A 17,056-nucleotide genomic window follows, 5' to 3' on the forward strand; every position below is an offset into this window, starting at 1 on the left:
ACAATGGGCTATTTACTTCACTTCTCTGAGCGTTAATTAGAGAAGGAAATTCAGGCGAGTTCCCCGCCCCCAGAGGGTAGGCAGCGGATCTCCCGGTGAAGCGGCTCGATCTCCACCCGGAACGAAAGGCGAAAGGTGTGTAAAGGCCTGTGCGGCTCATCTACCGTCCATCCAAGAGCTGCTCCTACAGAGAAGGCCTTTTCACTCTGGGTGTGGCTTTACCAGGCTTATTCCAACACGTGCGGACTTTCTTCAGTGGAGCGGCTCCTCCCTGTTCCCCTGGGGACCCCTCCTCTCACACTTGTCTAGTGGTTTAAGCCTGATCATTCAGGGACGAATTTTTACTGACAGGAAGTCTCTCACTGTCCAGTCAGGAAATGAGCTGTAGATCCAGAAACCCTCCTAGCACTCACTTTCTTTTAAAAAAATACATTTAAACACCACACACACACACACACACACACACACACAGAGTCTTATTTTACTACTCAAATGCATTACTGGAACCAGTTTGGCAAATTAACTTTAATATACAGATACAAAACAACAAATATAGATTCACAGCATTTACAAGAAATCATTCAAATAACATTGTAAATAATATCTTTTTTTTTCTTTTTACAAAAACTTCATTCAACAGAAATACATATCAAGTTATAGCAGTCTGGTACAACACAGTTGAGCTGTCAACAGCTAATTCATCAGTTTCGAAGCTGTCACTTGGCTTAACAACATTGTCTTGATGTTGAAGAGTTAAAAATCAAGGAAAAGGTTACTAAAAGTTTGCAAAACGGGTAAACACAACTGATGCTAGTATTTACAAAAGAGACCAATTATTAAATTACAGAATCGGTTAAAGGATTTTCTAAATATAAAGGTTGATGCCTATGACAGAACTAAGACAATAAAGTTAAGCGTGTTGTAGCTAAGTATATTTGCATCAAATATTTAAGCTTCTGGGTTTCTCTTTTCAAGATCAGACAGTTGGCTGCTTATTCTATTCAAAACCATTTGAACTCTACTTCCGCTGCGCGCATCCTGAGAGAACAGCACCAGCCGAGTGGAATTCTGACAAGGACATCTGTAGGGTGAGCTCATTACAGGGACACCTGCTTTTGAGCGGTTTGACCTCGCCGATCTGTGTCCAGCATCCCTGGCCTGTCAGCCATCGAAGGGACATTTACCCACACTTGCCACCGCTGGCCTGTGAGGGACACACGTGTTTCTGCTCTCTTCCATAAAACGACCGTACGGCACGCTTCTTCCTGACTCCAGGTACTCGGGCTGCTCTATTCGGGTAAATAAGTGGACTTATCTGTGTTGAGAAAGACCAGCAATTGGGGCACGTAGAGACTTATTTCCAACTTACGGATGCTGGATTGTGGCTTTTACAAGAAGATTTCCACCGTGAAACAAAGTCTGAATTAAATGCACTTTTGTGTCTAGACGACAGCAACGTAGGATCGAGGGGATTTTCTGAACAGGCTTGGAGTTGGTCTTTGTCTGGACTAGGTATAAAAAGGCACAACAATATTCAGAAACAGCATGGAGCCCGGGGGTGAAATGTTTTCAACAACAACCTCAGATCTACCGGGGAAAAGAGGAGATCTACTGAAAATCACACTATGAAGAAGGGACCCCGCGAAAGCTCTAGCACATTGCTGTCATCCTTTTTCTTATCTGTGGGCCAAAGATACAGAATGGTATTTCCCTAGGATTTTACAAATGTCCCATTTTATGATGGTTTACGATTTACTGCAAGGTTGTTGTGCGTTTTTGGTAGGATTAAAACTGAGAAGGCTGCTTTTGACTCATGGTCATTTGAGTGGTCTTCCAAAAGAGTTGGCAAATTCTGAAATATAAATAGGAGAATAAGTGAAATCTGTCAAAGTGTTGTGCCATCTTTGTGATTATGTGTGAGTGTGTGTGTTGGGGGGAGCTGGGGGGGCATCCAGAGTATGCAAGGGGGGGGGGTTAAAATGAGACAAACAGGGAAAAGCAAGACTCCCAAACATACAGAATCCACACAGGAGGCTCTTGGCTTCCTTCTCTTTTTCTTCCCAAGAGGAACACGTGACTTAAATTAAGGAGGAAAGTTTGGCAAAAACCTACGATTAGAATACTTGAGCCACGTATTCTTTATAGAACTCAGGCGTTTGGTAAGAAAAAAAAAAGAACTCAAGCTAGACAGATTTGAAGACGTCAAAGGCATTCTACCTTAAAAAAAAAAAAAGTCTCAGTTTTCAAAATCGCCTAAGATTTCAGGCAGTATCCACTCAGGGTGGAGATTTGATCGTGTGACTCTCCACACTGTCCCCAGTTCACGGGGCAGCCTCGTAAAGGCCCTGGGGTCCGAGCTTCCTTCTTCTGCTAGAGAATCCACGGAGGGACAGGTGGCACGCAGAAGCTGGGGCCGGGCGGGAAATCAACCCTGGTCACAGAATTTAAGCCCCTCCTCACTGCGCATTAATATCAGTAAATGGGAGCCCTGAAGTGGTTCTTCGGTTGAATTCAATCCTCATCGAAAATGTGACATAAGCAAATGTTTCTCTTTTCTTCCCTAAAGCAATTTTCTTAGATTAAAAAAAAAAAAAAAAAACAACTGTCCAAAACTGTCGTATAGACTAACGACTCCGTTTGGCACAGAGACTCCTACGGCTATTACTAAGGGGCCCACAAAAAGCACGTTAAGTGTGGTTTTCGAAATCTATCATTGCATTTTGTTAGTAGAAGGATCGGTTACATAAACGCAACTAAAAGGGGGCGTCCTCCTCAGACCCGGAACAGCGCAGGCACGCACTCGCCCGGCCGCAGCGCCACCGCGCCTCCCGAGCAGCCCCCTCTGGGACGCCGCCGTCCTCCCGGGACCCGGGGCGTTAAGGGCCCCGGAAGCAGCCCCGGGCGGCCGGCCACAGGGCAGTACCGGCTCGCGGCGACACGACACGCAGGCGGGCGAGCACCTCGAGGCGGCGGAGCGAGTTGGGACGGGCCCGACTTCCAGATGGTGCTCCGAGGCCCGCTCCACGTCCAGGCTCTTGTCTTCTCGACGCGTGACGTCACCGCCTCTGGGGCCGGCCCTGGGTGGAGGGGAGGTGGGGGAGAAAGGAGGGGACAGAAGCCACGGGCGTCTCCCGCGCTGCCCCGTCCGGCGCCCCGGGTGCGTTTCAACGGCGTCGCCCTTGCGAAGCCCGTCTTCTGGAGACGCGCGTCCGAGTTCTTTCCATCCGGGTTTACAACGCGGGCGAAGACAAGGAGATTGCGACCGACAGGCATCGGCCCACGTGGCCCCCGGGACAGAGGACGGCCGTGTCTGGGGCGACGTGTACTTTTCATTCATTCTTACCGAACGGATCTCCGGAACCCTCCGGACAGCACAGTAAGGCCGGGGCTGGCCCCGCTGTGTGTGGAGTTTATGCAGGAGAAGTCGGCTTCAGCTTCGGGTCCTGAGGGGGGCTGCTGGGAACCGCGTGCTTTCTCGGCGGACCGTTCGGGGCGCCGTCACTGGATTGGTGGGGACGCCACAACAACTGGCGGGAAAACCTTGGATGTTCTAAGAACGCCTTGCAACGGCTGCAGGTGCGTTATTTAATTTATCGTAAAATTAAAGCAGGTGGGGTTTCATATCGCAAACAGGTGCGTCCGATTAGTCTGTTAGGTCACAGCGTGTGAGTGCGTGTGACTTCCGCCGCGCTCTTGCAGGAGGGTGCCCGCCGGGGGGGGGGGGGGGGGGGAGAGGGGGGGTGACACCAGCCCGCGGCGGGAGGCGGCACTCTCTCCCGTAAGCAGCGGCAGCTTCGGGAGGCTTCAGTGACCCCGACTGCACTCCGCCTGAGGGATTCACGGCGCTCGCCCCACCAGCCTGTGGGGGGCGCATCTGGCAAGAGGCAGCCTGCGCTATTTGGCAACAATGCAGAGGACACCAGGGGACACGATGGCCACGTGCGCTGTGGCGGGAAGTCCCCTAACACTGTGGAAGAGAGGCAGAGCTTACCGGTGTTGGCGAGACACCTTCGCACCAACCCCGTCGCTACCGTCCCCCTGGAACCCACGTGCAACGGTGACGGTGCCATCCGGTCCGTCCTCGGGAAGGGCAGCACCGTGCGTGCCCGTCACGGCGATGCCCGCTGGGGTCACCGCTCGGCTTCCCTGAGGCCGTCGCTGGTTCCCACGGCCCGGCCGGCTCGGCACGGATCACGGAGGGGTCTCGTGGACACCGGGGCCGCGCCTCACGACCTTCGCCTCCCTCCCAGAGGGGAGCCGGGCCTCTGAGCGCTGAGGTGCGTCTGCGCCCTTCTGTTCCCCACGGATCCCCCGAAACAGGTTCTCAGCTCTGGGGTCAGCACGCGAGAAACAAAACTGGTTCTCCTCTTGGCGGACGCCTCAGCAGAAGCGCGGCCTTCGTTTTCACTTCTTGAAAGGGGTGAGTCTGTTGAACGTGTGCCAGAGGAGCGAGGGCTTCCTCTTGGGTTCCGCCAGGGCGAACACCTGCTGCTGGGGGACGCTGGTGGGCACGGTCACGTGGCGCTGGTGAAGGGGGTGCAAGCTCTGGTGCGGCAGGGCCACCGGGCACGCGCTGTAGCCTAACCCGAGGGGGGAGGGGGACGGAACAGGGACCCAGCGTCACTCGTCGGCCGAAAAGGAAAAACAGCACCAACACTCGAATTCTCAGCTGATTCTTAATCCACACGCACCCGGAGGGCATCTAAGAGCCATCACGACGCTGCTTATGTGCAGACACTGCGTGTGCAGCCACGGATTAGGTGGCGTCACAAAAACCCTCCGGGGAGGGGACCTGAAACCCAGAGAGGTTGTGACCATCACCTGCGCTCACGCAGCGGGAGTGGCAGGATCAAGGCTGCTGGCGACCAGAAGCAGTGAAATGCTCCGAGAGCCTGCGGCCCAGCCTGCCCTGGCCCGAATCCTACTCTGCCGCTTACTGGCTGTGATTATTCAGGATAATTATTTGGGAAATTATTTGATTTCTCTGCACCCCCACTCCCTAAATCTGTAGTGGGGATAACAGCACCTCCTGGTTGCTATGACAGCTAAGTGAGCTAATATAAGGAATGTGCTTAGAACAGGGACCCCGAACTGAATTGCTAAATCGAAAGCGTCTTATTGGGATAGGGGTTTTCAATCTGCGCAGAGGTAATGAAAAAGGCTTATTAAAATTAGCTACGAAGCCTGTTTCCGATTCTGTGTCTCTCTCTCTCTCGGCCCCTCCCCTGTTCATGCTCTGTCTCTCTCTGTCCCAAAAATAAATAAAAAACGTTGAAAAAAAAAATTTAAAAAAAAAAAAAAGGGGGGGCGCCTGGGTGGCGCAGTTGGTTAAGCGTCCGACTTCAGCCAGGTCACGATCTTGCGGTCCGTGAGTTCGAGCCCTGCGTCGGGCTCTGGGCTGATGGCTCAGAGCCTGGAGCCTGTTTCCGATTCTGTGTGTGTCTCTCTCTCTCTCTCTCTCTCTCTCTCGGCCCCTCCCCCGTTCATGCTCTGTCTCTCTGTCCCAAACATAAATAAAAAACGTTGAAAAAAAAATTTTAAAAATAAAATTAGCTACGAGATCACAAGCTAACTGTGAAAGTCAGCGTGGCAGGAGGAAATAGCGTGGGTTCCCGAAGGAGCCAGGACTCAGGGCAGAAGGCATCCTTGCCCTGGTCTGGACTGGCAGGAGGCTCTCCTGGCCTTCCCACATAAGAGGTGCCTTCCTTTCGGGGTGCCCAGGTGCCCAGGAGGCTCTCTCGGCCTTCCCACATAAGAGGTGCCTTCCTTTCGGGGTGCCCGGGTGCCCAGCTGCTGAGCCAGCGCTCCTGAAAGACAGCAGCTAACAGATTCTAACAGGTGATATTTACTAGTCACCTGCCACTCAAGTGAAGAGGCTCACAAACAATAGGTGTTTCTGCCTTCAAGGTATTTGTAAGTCAGTGGAAGGTGGGGGGGGGGTGGGCACGGTGTCTGCATTTGAGGGGAGGGAGCAGCCGGGCAATGGCAAGGTTAAGTGCTGTTTTGGTAATGAAATCTTCCAGTCCCCTGGCCCGTCCTGGGCTCAACTGGGTCTTGTTTTCCCATTTTCAGTTACAAACATACTGAATGGGACACAATTTATAGGACACGTCGTTCTTAGAAAAGTTGACCCGAATAAAAGTTTCTAAGAACATGACAAATATTTTTGGAATAAAAATCCTTATTATTTCATTCCTGTTGGACGAGATCATGTGTATCACACGCACTGTAAAAATAAATCTTTGTCTGCACATCGGGACCCCCGGGCGTGACCTGAGCACTGCTAATTTCACAGCGCGTGCAGGGCAGGGGGGCCCTGCTCGAAACAGGCTGGCGTGCCTTCCTAACTCATCTCTTCACATCCTGCACTTTTAGGCCCGTTTTTCTTCTCTAAACTCGAATGCAGCCTGCACTGACGAGCAGTTTGGGGCCGGAGACTGCCTCCGGCCGTGCCCAGACCACGCAGGAGCTGTTGGCTTGCCTCAGACTGGCGAACTGGCCGGGCCTGGGGAAGAATGCCGGCACCTCCTCAGGACGGAGGTCTAGAAGCTCTTGGTACCGATTCAGAACACATCTTACAGGCTCACATTCAAATGTAGGCAAATACTGAAACACACTCACACTCAAAAGCAAATGCAGATTGACAGACCCGTACCATCACCTGTACGCCTCCCCCTCACTGAAGGCTGGTCGTCAGCGGGCTAACCACCGCGGCGCTCGCCTTGATCTGAGTTCCGATACCGATTCCCACGAAGGAGATGGGGAGACGAAGCGTCCTTCAAAACTTACCCTTTGACTTCCCGTGTCCTGCCTTTTGAGCATTTAGCATGGCGAGTTTCTTTTGATTTTCTGAAATTTCCATTCCTGGATTTAGAAAGACATGATACACATTCAAAACAAGTGAAACCACTGCAGAGTAAAACCAGAACCATAACCTGGAGCAAAAAACCTCATTCCCTGAGGAACCAAGGGACACTGAAAAGCTTACAAATGGAGAAGTAGCAAGGACTGTCCCCAGGACGGACACTCGGATAACCTGCTCCCTACAAGGACACGTTAAAGGGTGACATGGGGTGCTGTTAATAACGACACACAGACCACTTGTGCAGACCCAGACGCATGTCCACGTAGGGTCACCCAAATCACAACCATACAGGGTGAGGCCCTAGGAGGAGAGGGCAAATCGAAGGAGTCCCAGGGTCGACTCGCCCACCTGCTGTGAAAGCCGAGTGAGCGATTCCACCTTGAACATCTGCGTAATGGGAACTGGATTTTGTACCCCAACTGTCGAGAGCACGTGCCTTGAACTTCCCCTGTAAAGTTCGCTGTCTGCACAGAGTGGGTGAGGTGGGGGGAACAGCAGGCCCCTGCACGCAGGACGTGGAGAGAGAGCAAAGGCCAGGGACGGAGGAGGGCCAAGTCTGTCAGGCTGGCTCCTAGGCCGGCAAGAAAGCTTCTTCCAGGAGGCAGGCTCTACACCCAGCAGAAGGAAATCAGGGCTCAGCCTCTGCCGTCACACTCAGCTCCCGGCTGCTCCCTGGGCCGTGGCTCCCTGACCGAGCTGACGTCTGACAGGTCCTGACCCCTCCCTCGGGTGCCACACACTGGCTTCTGCTGCTCCTGGACCCGCACGGGCCTTCTGCCCCACTCCGGCCCTCCATGCCCAGCCTGCCTTATGGCGGACCTCCCCGATCTCTCCACACATGAGGTGACAGGCACTGGACTAACATAACATGCCTGGCGAGGACCCGGGGCCACCCTCGTTCATTCCACATTCACCCAGTCCAGAGACTCCCAGAGTGCCCCATCCATTCATTCATTCGTTCACTCATTCATTCACGTCTTCTGAGGACCAGCCACAAGGGAAGCAGTGTACTAGAGAAAGGTATAAAATCAAGGCTCGTCTTTCTTTCTGTCAAGGGACGGAGTTGAGACGTGCTTAGGATGCCCCCTGCAATATTGGTTCTATCTGAGGGGAAACTGCAATATCCCAACTTACAAATGATGTCAGGGCCTACACTAGATGACCTTACATGGCGGGTAAAATTGGGATCTTTGCAAATATTTGAGGAGTTCTCAGCATGACAGAGTGAGGAGTCTCACTCCAGTGAGACCCCAGGCAAAAGTGGCACCGATATATGGCAGCTGCTGGGAAGCAGCTTTCCTCCTGGTAGGAGGGGGACGTCCACTTAGCGGAAGGGGTCCCCTATGAGCGACGAGTGCTACAGGTGTCACTAGGGGTTGAGGTCCAGTGTTTCAGAGGAGATTCCTGCTTGATGGTGAGTGAGCCAGACTGACTCCTAAACCCCTTCCTGCCCTAACGTAGGATCCCACACACCCTCCTGTGGGTGAGATTCAGATCCGTGGCGAAGCCTAGGATCGGTACAACACGGATCCGTAGAACACGGACAGGGCGGGGGTAGGCCCAGGTTTCCACTCTAGCTTTCGTCGCGGCAGTGGGTGGCTTTTCTGTCCTGCACTACGTAACCTTTACGGTCTGGGCTTACGTGGGCTGCAGAGATGAATATCCTCATTCCACCTCACCTTTAAGGCCCCCGGTCCCTGTGGCATCCTGACATCTGTCCGACAGTTGGTGCTCAAAACCCTAATGTGCTCGGAAGGCCCTGCACCTTGGGCTTACAGACCGGGCCTGACAGTTTCCGGCTTTTAGGGCTAATCAGTACCTGGAGGCGAGCAGACCCTGGGACGGTAAGGGCGACAGGAGGAAGCAGTGCCTGAACCGTAGGACAGGGTGCACGGTCCTCAGCTTCATGCACGAGAGAGATGGGGAAACAGGTGGGCCAAGGTCTTGGGTCTGAATGGACTAGGGCAGCAAGGTAAATTTAAAGTGCTTTAAAGGTACACCTGAAGAGGCGGCCTCGAGGATCATCCGGTATTTCTCATGGCCTGGATGACAGTCACCAGAGTGTGGCCCAGTCTCGGGGTGACACCGAGCTGGCTTTAAATGCTAAGCGGTCAGGCTAGAAGAGTGGGCAAGTGCCTTGAGCCTCAGTTTCCTCGCCTATAGTAATGGGTATAGCAACAGTATCCACATCTTGGGATTAAACGGCACAACCTCCGTACGTGTGTTAATCGACTACGTTAGCCGTAAGGCCCTGCGGTCAGCAGCAGGCTATCAGTCGTCAAGAGTTAACACGCGGGCTTCTGACTGTGCGTGGGGTCGACCGTATTCGGGATTTGCAGATCCCGCTTCTTTTCTGCAAGGGGGCTACTTGACCCCGGGGGGGGGGGGGGGCGGGGGGGCGGGGAAGACCTGACCGCTGGGCGGGGGGGGGAGGGGGGGGACGCGGCTGGGGCGGGAGGGCAGAGGCGCCGCTCACCCATCTCGCGGTCCTCCCGCACGCGCCTCCTCTCGTCGCCGCAGGCCTGCAGCCACCTCGCCTTGTCTTCCTGCTTCTTGGCACAGAACAGGTGAACCTCGTCGGTGGTTTTGCTGACGAGCTTGAAGGCGTTCTTCACGCTGAGGTTCCAGTCCTTGTCCCGCCCGTCCGCCAGGTCCACGAGCCGCACCTCGTCCATGTCCGTGCGGCCTCGGTAGTAGAGCACGTCCCTGCGCAGCAGGTCCTTCTTGCACGACACCAGCTGGTGGTCAAACAGGAAGAACGTCCGCTGCTGGCTCTTGCCGTGCCTGCTGACCTGGGTCAGCTCCCCGGAGTGGATCAGTTCCGAGCTCCGCTCGAGGATATCCAGCCCCTGGAGGGAGGAAAACACAGTTCACGGTCTCCCCATCCCCATTCCTTCACGCGTCACGGAGACAGGAAGAGCTCCTGACACGGTCTGTTCTCGGACCTTCCAGTCACAGGAGACCCGTCCGCGGGTCGGCGGGGCTCAAGAGGCCACGTGAATCTCGGGCTGTTCGTCTCCCTGTGTGTGAAATTTCCTTTCTTTACCTCCTACTCAGCGGGAAATGTTACGGCGTCTCTGTGTTGTGAGGTGTATTCCCGGTGGCAAATGTGCTGGGTCACTAGACTCCACCCCGCCTGAAATGGCTGCTCCTGGGAGAAGAAGGGCACCACAGAGGCTTCCTACGGGTGGGAACTCTGCGCTACCGACCCTGGGGCTCGGGCCTTCCCGTCTGGTATACACAGCGGCTCCCAGAATAAAAACTAGCTTCGGACCTTGGAAACAAAAGGCCACGTGGCAAACTGCCAACCAGAGATCGGTGAACTTCTGACAAGAAATTATCCCCTCAATGCCACAGTCCAAGAACACAAGGAAAAATACACCTTTACAGTATTAGGTTGGGTCTAACCCAATGTACCTTTATGGTATTGGGTACGACACCGGCCTTTGGTCTCTAAGATTTTTATTCTCCTTCAGTCCCGGTCACACACAACATTTTGTGGAGGCAGAAAATCTTGACTCCAAAACAGTTCTACTTACTTGCCTACAGCAATTCTGTGCCCCAGATTCTGCACTTACAAAGTAAGAGAGTTAAACACAGTGATGTCTGGGGGCCCATCCAAGCTCCACAAGTCTCTACGACCCCTGAAATAGAAGTATCTCTTTCCAACGTTCATGGCCATCACCTACCTTAGTTAAAAACCTAACTTCTCCATCCAAACTTTCTTAATCCTTCGGGACAGTGTGTTCTGACCAATCAATTTGATGTAGGACGAATCTCACTTGGTCTAAACACAATCGGAACAGCACCAGCTGATCGTTCTTAATGACCGCCATAGGGTCTAGCGGTCACCAGCACGCGCTCTGAAGCCAGGCTGCCTGACTACATTGGAATCCGGGTCTGCCACTCTCCGGCTGTGTGGCCTTGAGCCAGCTCCCTACCCCTGCGTGTTTCCGTTCCCTATCAGTTCAGTGGAGGCCACAGCAGTCCCTACCTCATAGGGTCACTGAGAGGATGAAATGAGTTCACATATAAAAACGGCTTAGAGCAGTGCCAGACGCTGCTGTGGTTGTTGTGTTTATAAATAAATACGCACGCTAGACCATTCTTCCAGGGTGTGCCAAGGACTGCGTTTACCACCGTCTTAGACGATCCTCACAACAGCCCTGTGAGGCAGGTAGTGTTTTCAACCCCACCTTATGGATGAAAATATTGATCTTGCCCAGATCAAGACCAGTTCGGACGCACGCAGTGTGAGTCCGGAGTCCGTACTCCTACCACGCTATATTGTGTATTTTAAGGGTTCTCCGTTTGCTTTCATGGAGCGTACTTCCTAGCAGGAGAGACAGCGTAAACAATAAATGAATTACAGACACTCTTCAGAGTTGACTTCTTGGTGCAGGTGAGGCGTCAAGTAGCTGACTGTTAAGGTCAAGCACGTGCCTCAAAATACAGACACCATTAAAGCCAAGAATATGAAGAGTCAATCACAGGATGCTCAAGTATGGCATCAAACTAGACCAGAGTGAGGGAGGGGGTGCACAGTGCTGGGCGGCGTAGCAGGTGCGGGAAGGGGTTCGCACTTACCTCCCAGCCCACGATGGACACCTGCCACCGTGCTATCTTGTCTATGCTTTCCAGCCTGCGCTTGCGCTCATTGATCAAACAGGCTACGTTCTTCATGGCTTCGTAGGCTGCCTTTATATTGTTGTAATCACTGTAAAGCAGGAGGTTCATGTTAGCCACATAACCTGAAACCTGCAAAGGCAGACTGACAAAGTCATGCCCCCCAACCCTGATTTGTATACCAACAGTCTAGACGACGTGGCATCTAAATAACGGCCATTGTTCCCTTTTTCTTTTTCCTCTATGAATAGACTACAGTCTCCATAGGTTAAGGGAGCTGACCGAATGCAATCCAGAATTCTTTGGGATAAGAATGTTTTCATTCATTTCCCAGAAATCGCAATGAATGAAAGTGAATGCCACAAGAAGTAAGTTTTAGTCACAGTGACAATAGATTATTTTCATCAGTAAAGAAAGGACAGTCTTTATTATTGCTTTGGTTCTCTTACAGCCAGTTTTGCTATATAAAGTACTTTAACAATCAGTAACCATTCTCGAGACTAATTATCCGCTCTGAGCCTCATCTGTGATGATATTCAGGAAAGGACACAAAGGGGACATGAGCCACAGAAGTGGGACGTGGTGTCATGTAAGCGCTAACACCGTATTCACCTCACTGAACGACCTTCATTTCTGGTGCTTCCGTATCCTGCAGTCAGATCAAACTAAATATTCCCTGGAACAGGCTCCTGTTCCCCAGGTTTCTAAAACCGGAGGTACTGGAAAAATAAATTACAGCTATACTCTACACACAGACTCGGGCAGGGCACGTCTAGTGTTGGGAAGTTTTACATTCCAGTTTGCTCGGCATTAATAATTTGGGGACATGGAAACCAATCATCCAGCTAATGAGCTGAATTCTTCACTTTCTGGCACGTTCCTGTGTCTCATGGGATAGACGGAGCCTTTGGATCTCAGTTGCACCGAATTCAGATCCTCCTGCACAGTCAGGACAAGAAAGCCTTGGAAGCAGACTCTTGTTTATTTAGCAAACACAATGAAACTCCACTCCTGGGAAGTCCCTGGGCACTCCCCCGCAAGGCAGACCTCGCTGTCTCTAAACAGGCCCGTTCACACTCAGAGGTGGGGCCCGACGGAAGACCCGGACAGATACAAGGGGGCTGCCAAGATAGTGGGAGCCACCACTCACCCCAGGCCTCAGGCAGCGAAGAAGAGTGCACAGAACTATTGTGCATTTTTTCCTACAAGATTTTCTGTCAATCCTAGGAGAGAGGCAGAACGCAATGGTTTTGGTTTTTTTTTGTTTTGTTTTGTTTTATTGAATGAAGACAGGGAAATGGGCCTTCTGTCATTTCCTTTAAAAGGATTTGGGGGCGCCTGGGTGGCGCAGTCGGTTAAGCGTCCGACTTCAGCCAGGTCACGATCTCGCGGTCCGTGAATTCGAGCCCGGCGTCGGGCTCTGGGCTGATGGCTCGGAGCCTGGAGCCTGTTTCAGATTCTGTGTCTCCCTCTCTCTCTGCCCCTCCCCTGTTCATGCTCTGTCTCTCTCTGTCCCAAAAATAAATAAACGTTAAAAAAAAAAAAATTTAAAAGGATTTGGGGGGGGGGGAGGGTAGTAGCCAAAATACACAAATGCCTCACAGTGAGAAAGGCCCCTAGAAGAGAAAAACCAACTGTTGAAGGATGATGTACAGACTTCCGGACATACACTTCCCACCTGAGAACGTGCCAATCTGCTTGCCCATGTCTGTCAAGATGTCTCTTTTTACTCTTATCTATTTTCTCTGGTTCCTCAGCACGGTGTGTTTTCATTCTTGAACATTTTCTTTAAATGTGTGGCTCTCTTAACTTTGCTATTTTGCTTCCACTCAAGTTTTCTGATTTTCCCATCAGAAATAGAAATAGAAACAGAAATAGAAATAGAAATAGAAATAGATATAGCTCTCTTCTCTCTTTCAATGAACGCCTTTCTCTTATTCCTTTAATCTTAATTCTTTAACATCCATGTCTATAGGGTCTATTGTTTGGCAACCCAGCTCTTTTTCTCTTTCCACCTTCCACTCTAATTGTAAAAAGATTCCTTCTGCAAGCCCCATGTCTCCACAGGAGTCCGGCAACAGACAGGACAAAAGATGGCTCCATCCTGCACACCCTGCAGGGCCAGGCACTGCCGGGGAGAATGTGATTGCTCTCCGGGCAGCCGTTAGCTGTGAAAAGCCAGCACTGTGTGGTTTGGCAAGGCAGATTTCCTCTGGGTACAATCCTGTCCCCCTCTCTGCATCCTAGAACCTTTCCAGATCATCCTTTCAAGGGCTACAGGTAGGTACACTGAAAGCTTTGTACCAGTGACACGGATGTCAGGAATGAGGTTTGAGTCTTACCTAAAATAGCAAGCTTTATCCCAAAACCTTGGTATCCAGCTGGCATTCCGGTTGTGGCCTGGTGAAAACACAGCAATAACCCAACCGGTGCCACTTAAAGGCACCACGCACAGCTGGGTCCTGCACATCTTGGGGAGTGGCACAGAACGGCATGCCCATTCCAACACCCAGTGGGTGAGATCTCACAAATAATCACAGCACGGTTATGCGTTATTCTGTACATGCAGGAAAACAGTGAGTTGCTGTTAAGTAGCAAGTTAATAGCTCCCCCAGAAGAACTTAGGGACAAACTTAGGGACAAGGAAATGGAGCATTCGGGTGACCATGATGAGAAGTCCCGTGCTCCAAAGCGCAAGGTGTACGGGGTGGAACGGATCATGGAGACGGAGTGAGCACCCAGGCTGGGCAAGAAAGGGCTTAGAGCCAGACGGGACCTCGGGGGGATGCTTCTCCAACCTGACCCTACACACTACCCTGTCCCCTCGAGATTCCCCACTCTTTCAGGGTTTAAACTCTGGCAGTCCTCACCCTTCCGTAAAGTAACTTCTCCTTGCAGCACATGATAGCGCTCTGGGGGTGAGTTGCTATAGGACGGGAAGCAGACTGTTTCCGAAACTGAAGTTACGCCGGTGTATGTCTTTATTTAAAATAAACTACTGAGTAGCTACAAAAGAGCATTTGTAGGATATACGTGAGTTATAAGGACCAACAGACAACACAAACCCCCGTGTGCTCATGACACGGTTTAAGAATTATTCTTAATAATGATGTTGAGCATCTCTAGGAACAGATATTCTGGAGCCTCTTCGATGACCCTAGTTCAGACTTCAGAGTAATCTTGAACGTTCGAAGCGACATGACAGCTTCTTCCCCAACACTCAGCGAGAGCGTCAAGAGGACGCGTGAGCCAGCCCGTCACCGCCACTCCGCGAAGCCCCGGGTGCCCCCCTGGGGCCGGGGTGTGCAGGCCCCGGTGCACGTCCCCCAGAGGCACCTGCCCCTCACCTGTGCTCCTGCGTGGTGTACTTGAGCAGCTCGGCCAGCTGCAGAGGGTACTTGCAGATCTTCTGCACCGGCGTCAGCAGGAACCCGTCGATGGCGATGTCGATCATCTGCTGCAGCAGGCGGCAGGCTTCGAAGAAGTGTCGGTAGCGGCCCTGCTTCATCAGGCGGGACAGCTCCGCGCAGGCGCCCGGGTGGTTGTTACAGTACTCGGAGTAGATGGCAAAGCCCTCTTGCTGGAAAGGGGAAGCACAGCCGCGTCAGGCTATGGGCTGGCGATGAGCGCGGCCCCGTCCGAGGGGGCGTCCCGGAGAGCACCCCGATTCTGCCCTGTTCTCATGCAGCAAGCCCGCGTCTTCTCTGCAGGCAGGGGCCGCTTACAGAGCAGGGGCCCGAGGGTGGGGGGGGCTGCTCTAGGACTCGGTGCCCTGGCCCCACTCGAAGCCCCCCTCGTCGAACCCTGACGGGGTGTCTCACGGTGGCCCGGGGCTTCCGCAGGGGAGCAGCACCCACTGCCACCGTCATCTCCGCCCCAGCTCTGCTCCAAGGAAAAGGCAGGCGCTGTTCCCAAGTCCCGTCTGTCTCCCCCTCGTCCTCTTTACTTTCACTGACACACAGGCTTGTGACCGTGACCACAAGGGGGGGATTCAAAGCCACCACCCGCTCCCCCCACAGCACGTCCTCCCCCTAACGCCCCACCGCCTGGTCCCCACACACGTGAGCCCCCCGGCTCCCTTCCTTTCTCCCGGACTTCTCCCTTGGAGGCTGCTTGCCACCAAGGTCTCAGGACGCCGGCGCTTCTCTCCCGGATCCCAGAGCGGCACCCTGTCAGTCCCCTATCCGTGCTCGAGGGCTTGCCCCTGCTTCCACATTCCCAGGGCCTCCGCACCCCACCTCCGAACAGCCCCCCGCCGCAGCCACTGCGGCCAGGCTGCCCGCTCGCGGTCCTCCGCCCTGCCCACGGCTGTGTGGTGTCCCACCCCGCAGTTCCTACTTGTCTGTGCCCAGCACGACACGCCTCAACTCCCGTGTCCCAGAAGTCTAGAAGGTTTTCCCCACCCACCTGTTAATTCTTGGAGACTCAGCGCCCTGCAGGCAGTTCTGACGCCCCAAGACCAGTTCCGTCAGCTGGTTCTCAGAAATCCCCACGCCCACGTCTGTCCTTCCACACGCCCACTGCAGTCACCCCTCCCCAGCACCACCTCGCCCCTTGCGTGGCTTCTCCCGTTCTCCCCGCAAGGCCGCGCCCAGAGGCTTCGCCTTCATCAGGCCCTGCCCCCTGCAGCCTGACCTTCACCGACCTCTGAAGCTTCTCTCTTGGAACCTTCTGCTCTGGCCAAACAGGCCTTTCACCAAGTCCCAAACAGACCCAGTGCACTCGTGGGGCGGATGCTCCCCACTGCGTGGCCACCACGGCATTATCTTCAACCACTTAAAATCAACCTACCCGAGGACCAGCTTCCGTTCTGCTGCCTCTGTATAGCCACTGGGGTCAGTACCCAGCAAGCGCTACCTGAGGAGCTGGCTTTGTCACTGCTATTATTGTTACCATAATTGTGTCCGTTTGGGCTGGGAATAAAGTCTCCTTCCTCTGAAATCTGTTAGTATTGATCAGGGGCACTGAATCCTCAGTTATTAAGCTCACGCCATCATCACAAGACTGTTCTGAGGTACTTACAGCGTTCCACGCAGGGGTCTGAGAACTGCACACCTCGGTCTGAACCTACACCTGCTCCTTACTAACGTGTGACCTTGAGGGGCGCCTGGGTGGCTCAGTCGGTCGAGCGTCCGACTTCCGCTCAGGTCGTGATCTCGTGGTTTGTGAGTTCAAGCCCCGCGTTGCGCTCTGTGCTGACCGCTCGGAGCCGCTTCGGATTCTGTGTCTCCCTCTCTCTCTGCCCTCTCCCCTGCTCATGCTTTCTCTCTCTTTCAAAAATAAACAAACATCAAAAAAAAAAAAAACGTGTGACCTTGGGTCACTTGCTCTCTGGGCTAGTTTCTGCATCTGGAAAATGGGCAAAATAATCAATCCTACCACGTCATAGCAGTACAGAAGCTAACACAAGAAAACCCTGAAAAGAGTGATTAACATATAATAGTTACTATGAGAGGGACTATGAGAAATTACTCCAAATACAACCCCCTAACTCCAAACTGCATAAAAGTGGGAAGATTCTAAAATCTTGAGGTATGTAGGTAAAGATTAACCATATAAACCAAG

The 17,056-nt window shown here is 52.9% G+C and overlaps 1 protein-coding gene across 14 annotated transcripts in view; it reads right to left on the reverse strand.

Annotated features, from left to right (window-relative positions):
• Positions 1 to 510: 510 nt before the first annotated feature.
• The window catches only part of SPATA13 (spermatogenesis associated 13), a 349,273-nt gene continuing 332,727 nt past the window's right edge, over positions 511 to 17,056 (reverse strand). For 7 of the 14 annotated variants that reach the window (XM_019819820.3, XM_045041470.1, XM_045041369.1 and 4 more), the window contains exons 6-10: positions 14,839 to 15,071; positions 11,453 to 11,582; positions 9,342 to 9,714; positions 6,790 to 6,864; positions 2,943 to 4,580 (exon numbers count right to left, since the gene is read on the reverse strand). In XM_019819820.3, the coding sequence (XP_019675379.1) occupies positions 4,405 to 4,580; positions 6,790 to 6,864; positions 9,342 to 9,714; positions 11,453 to 11,582; positions 14,839 to 15,071 (987 nt within the window). In that variant the 3' untranslated portion in view covers positions 2,943 to 4,404. Of the gene's footprint in view, positions 1,509 to 2,923; positions 4,581 to 5,448; positions 6,506 to 6,789; positions 6,865 to 9,341; positions 9,715 to 11,452; positions 11,583 to 14,838; positions 15,072 to 17,056 lie in introns of those variants that run through there. The other 7 variants (XM_045041265.1, XM_045041098.1, XM_045041231.1 and 4 more) reach the window with 5 other exon arrangements.

This window comes from Felis catus, chromosome A1, assembly GCF_018350175.1.
Source record: "Felis catus isolate Fca126 chromosome A1, F.catus_Fca126_mat1.0, whole genome shotgun sequence".
Taxonomy (NCBI): domain Eukaryota; kingdom Metazoa; phylum Chordata; class Mammalia; order Carnivora; family Felidae; genus Felis; species Felis catus.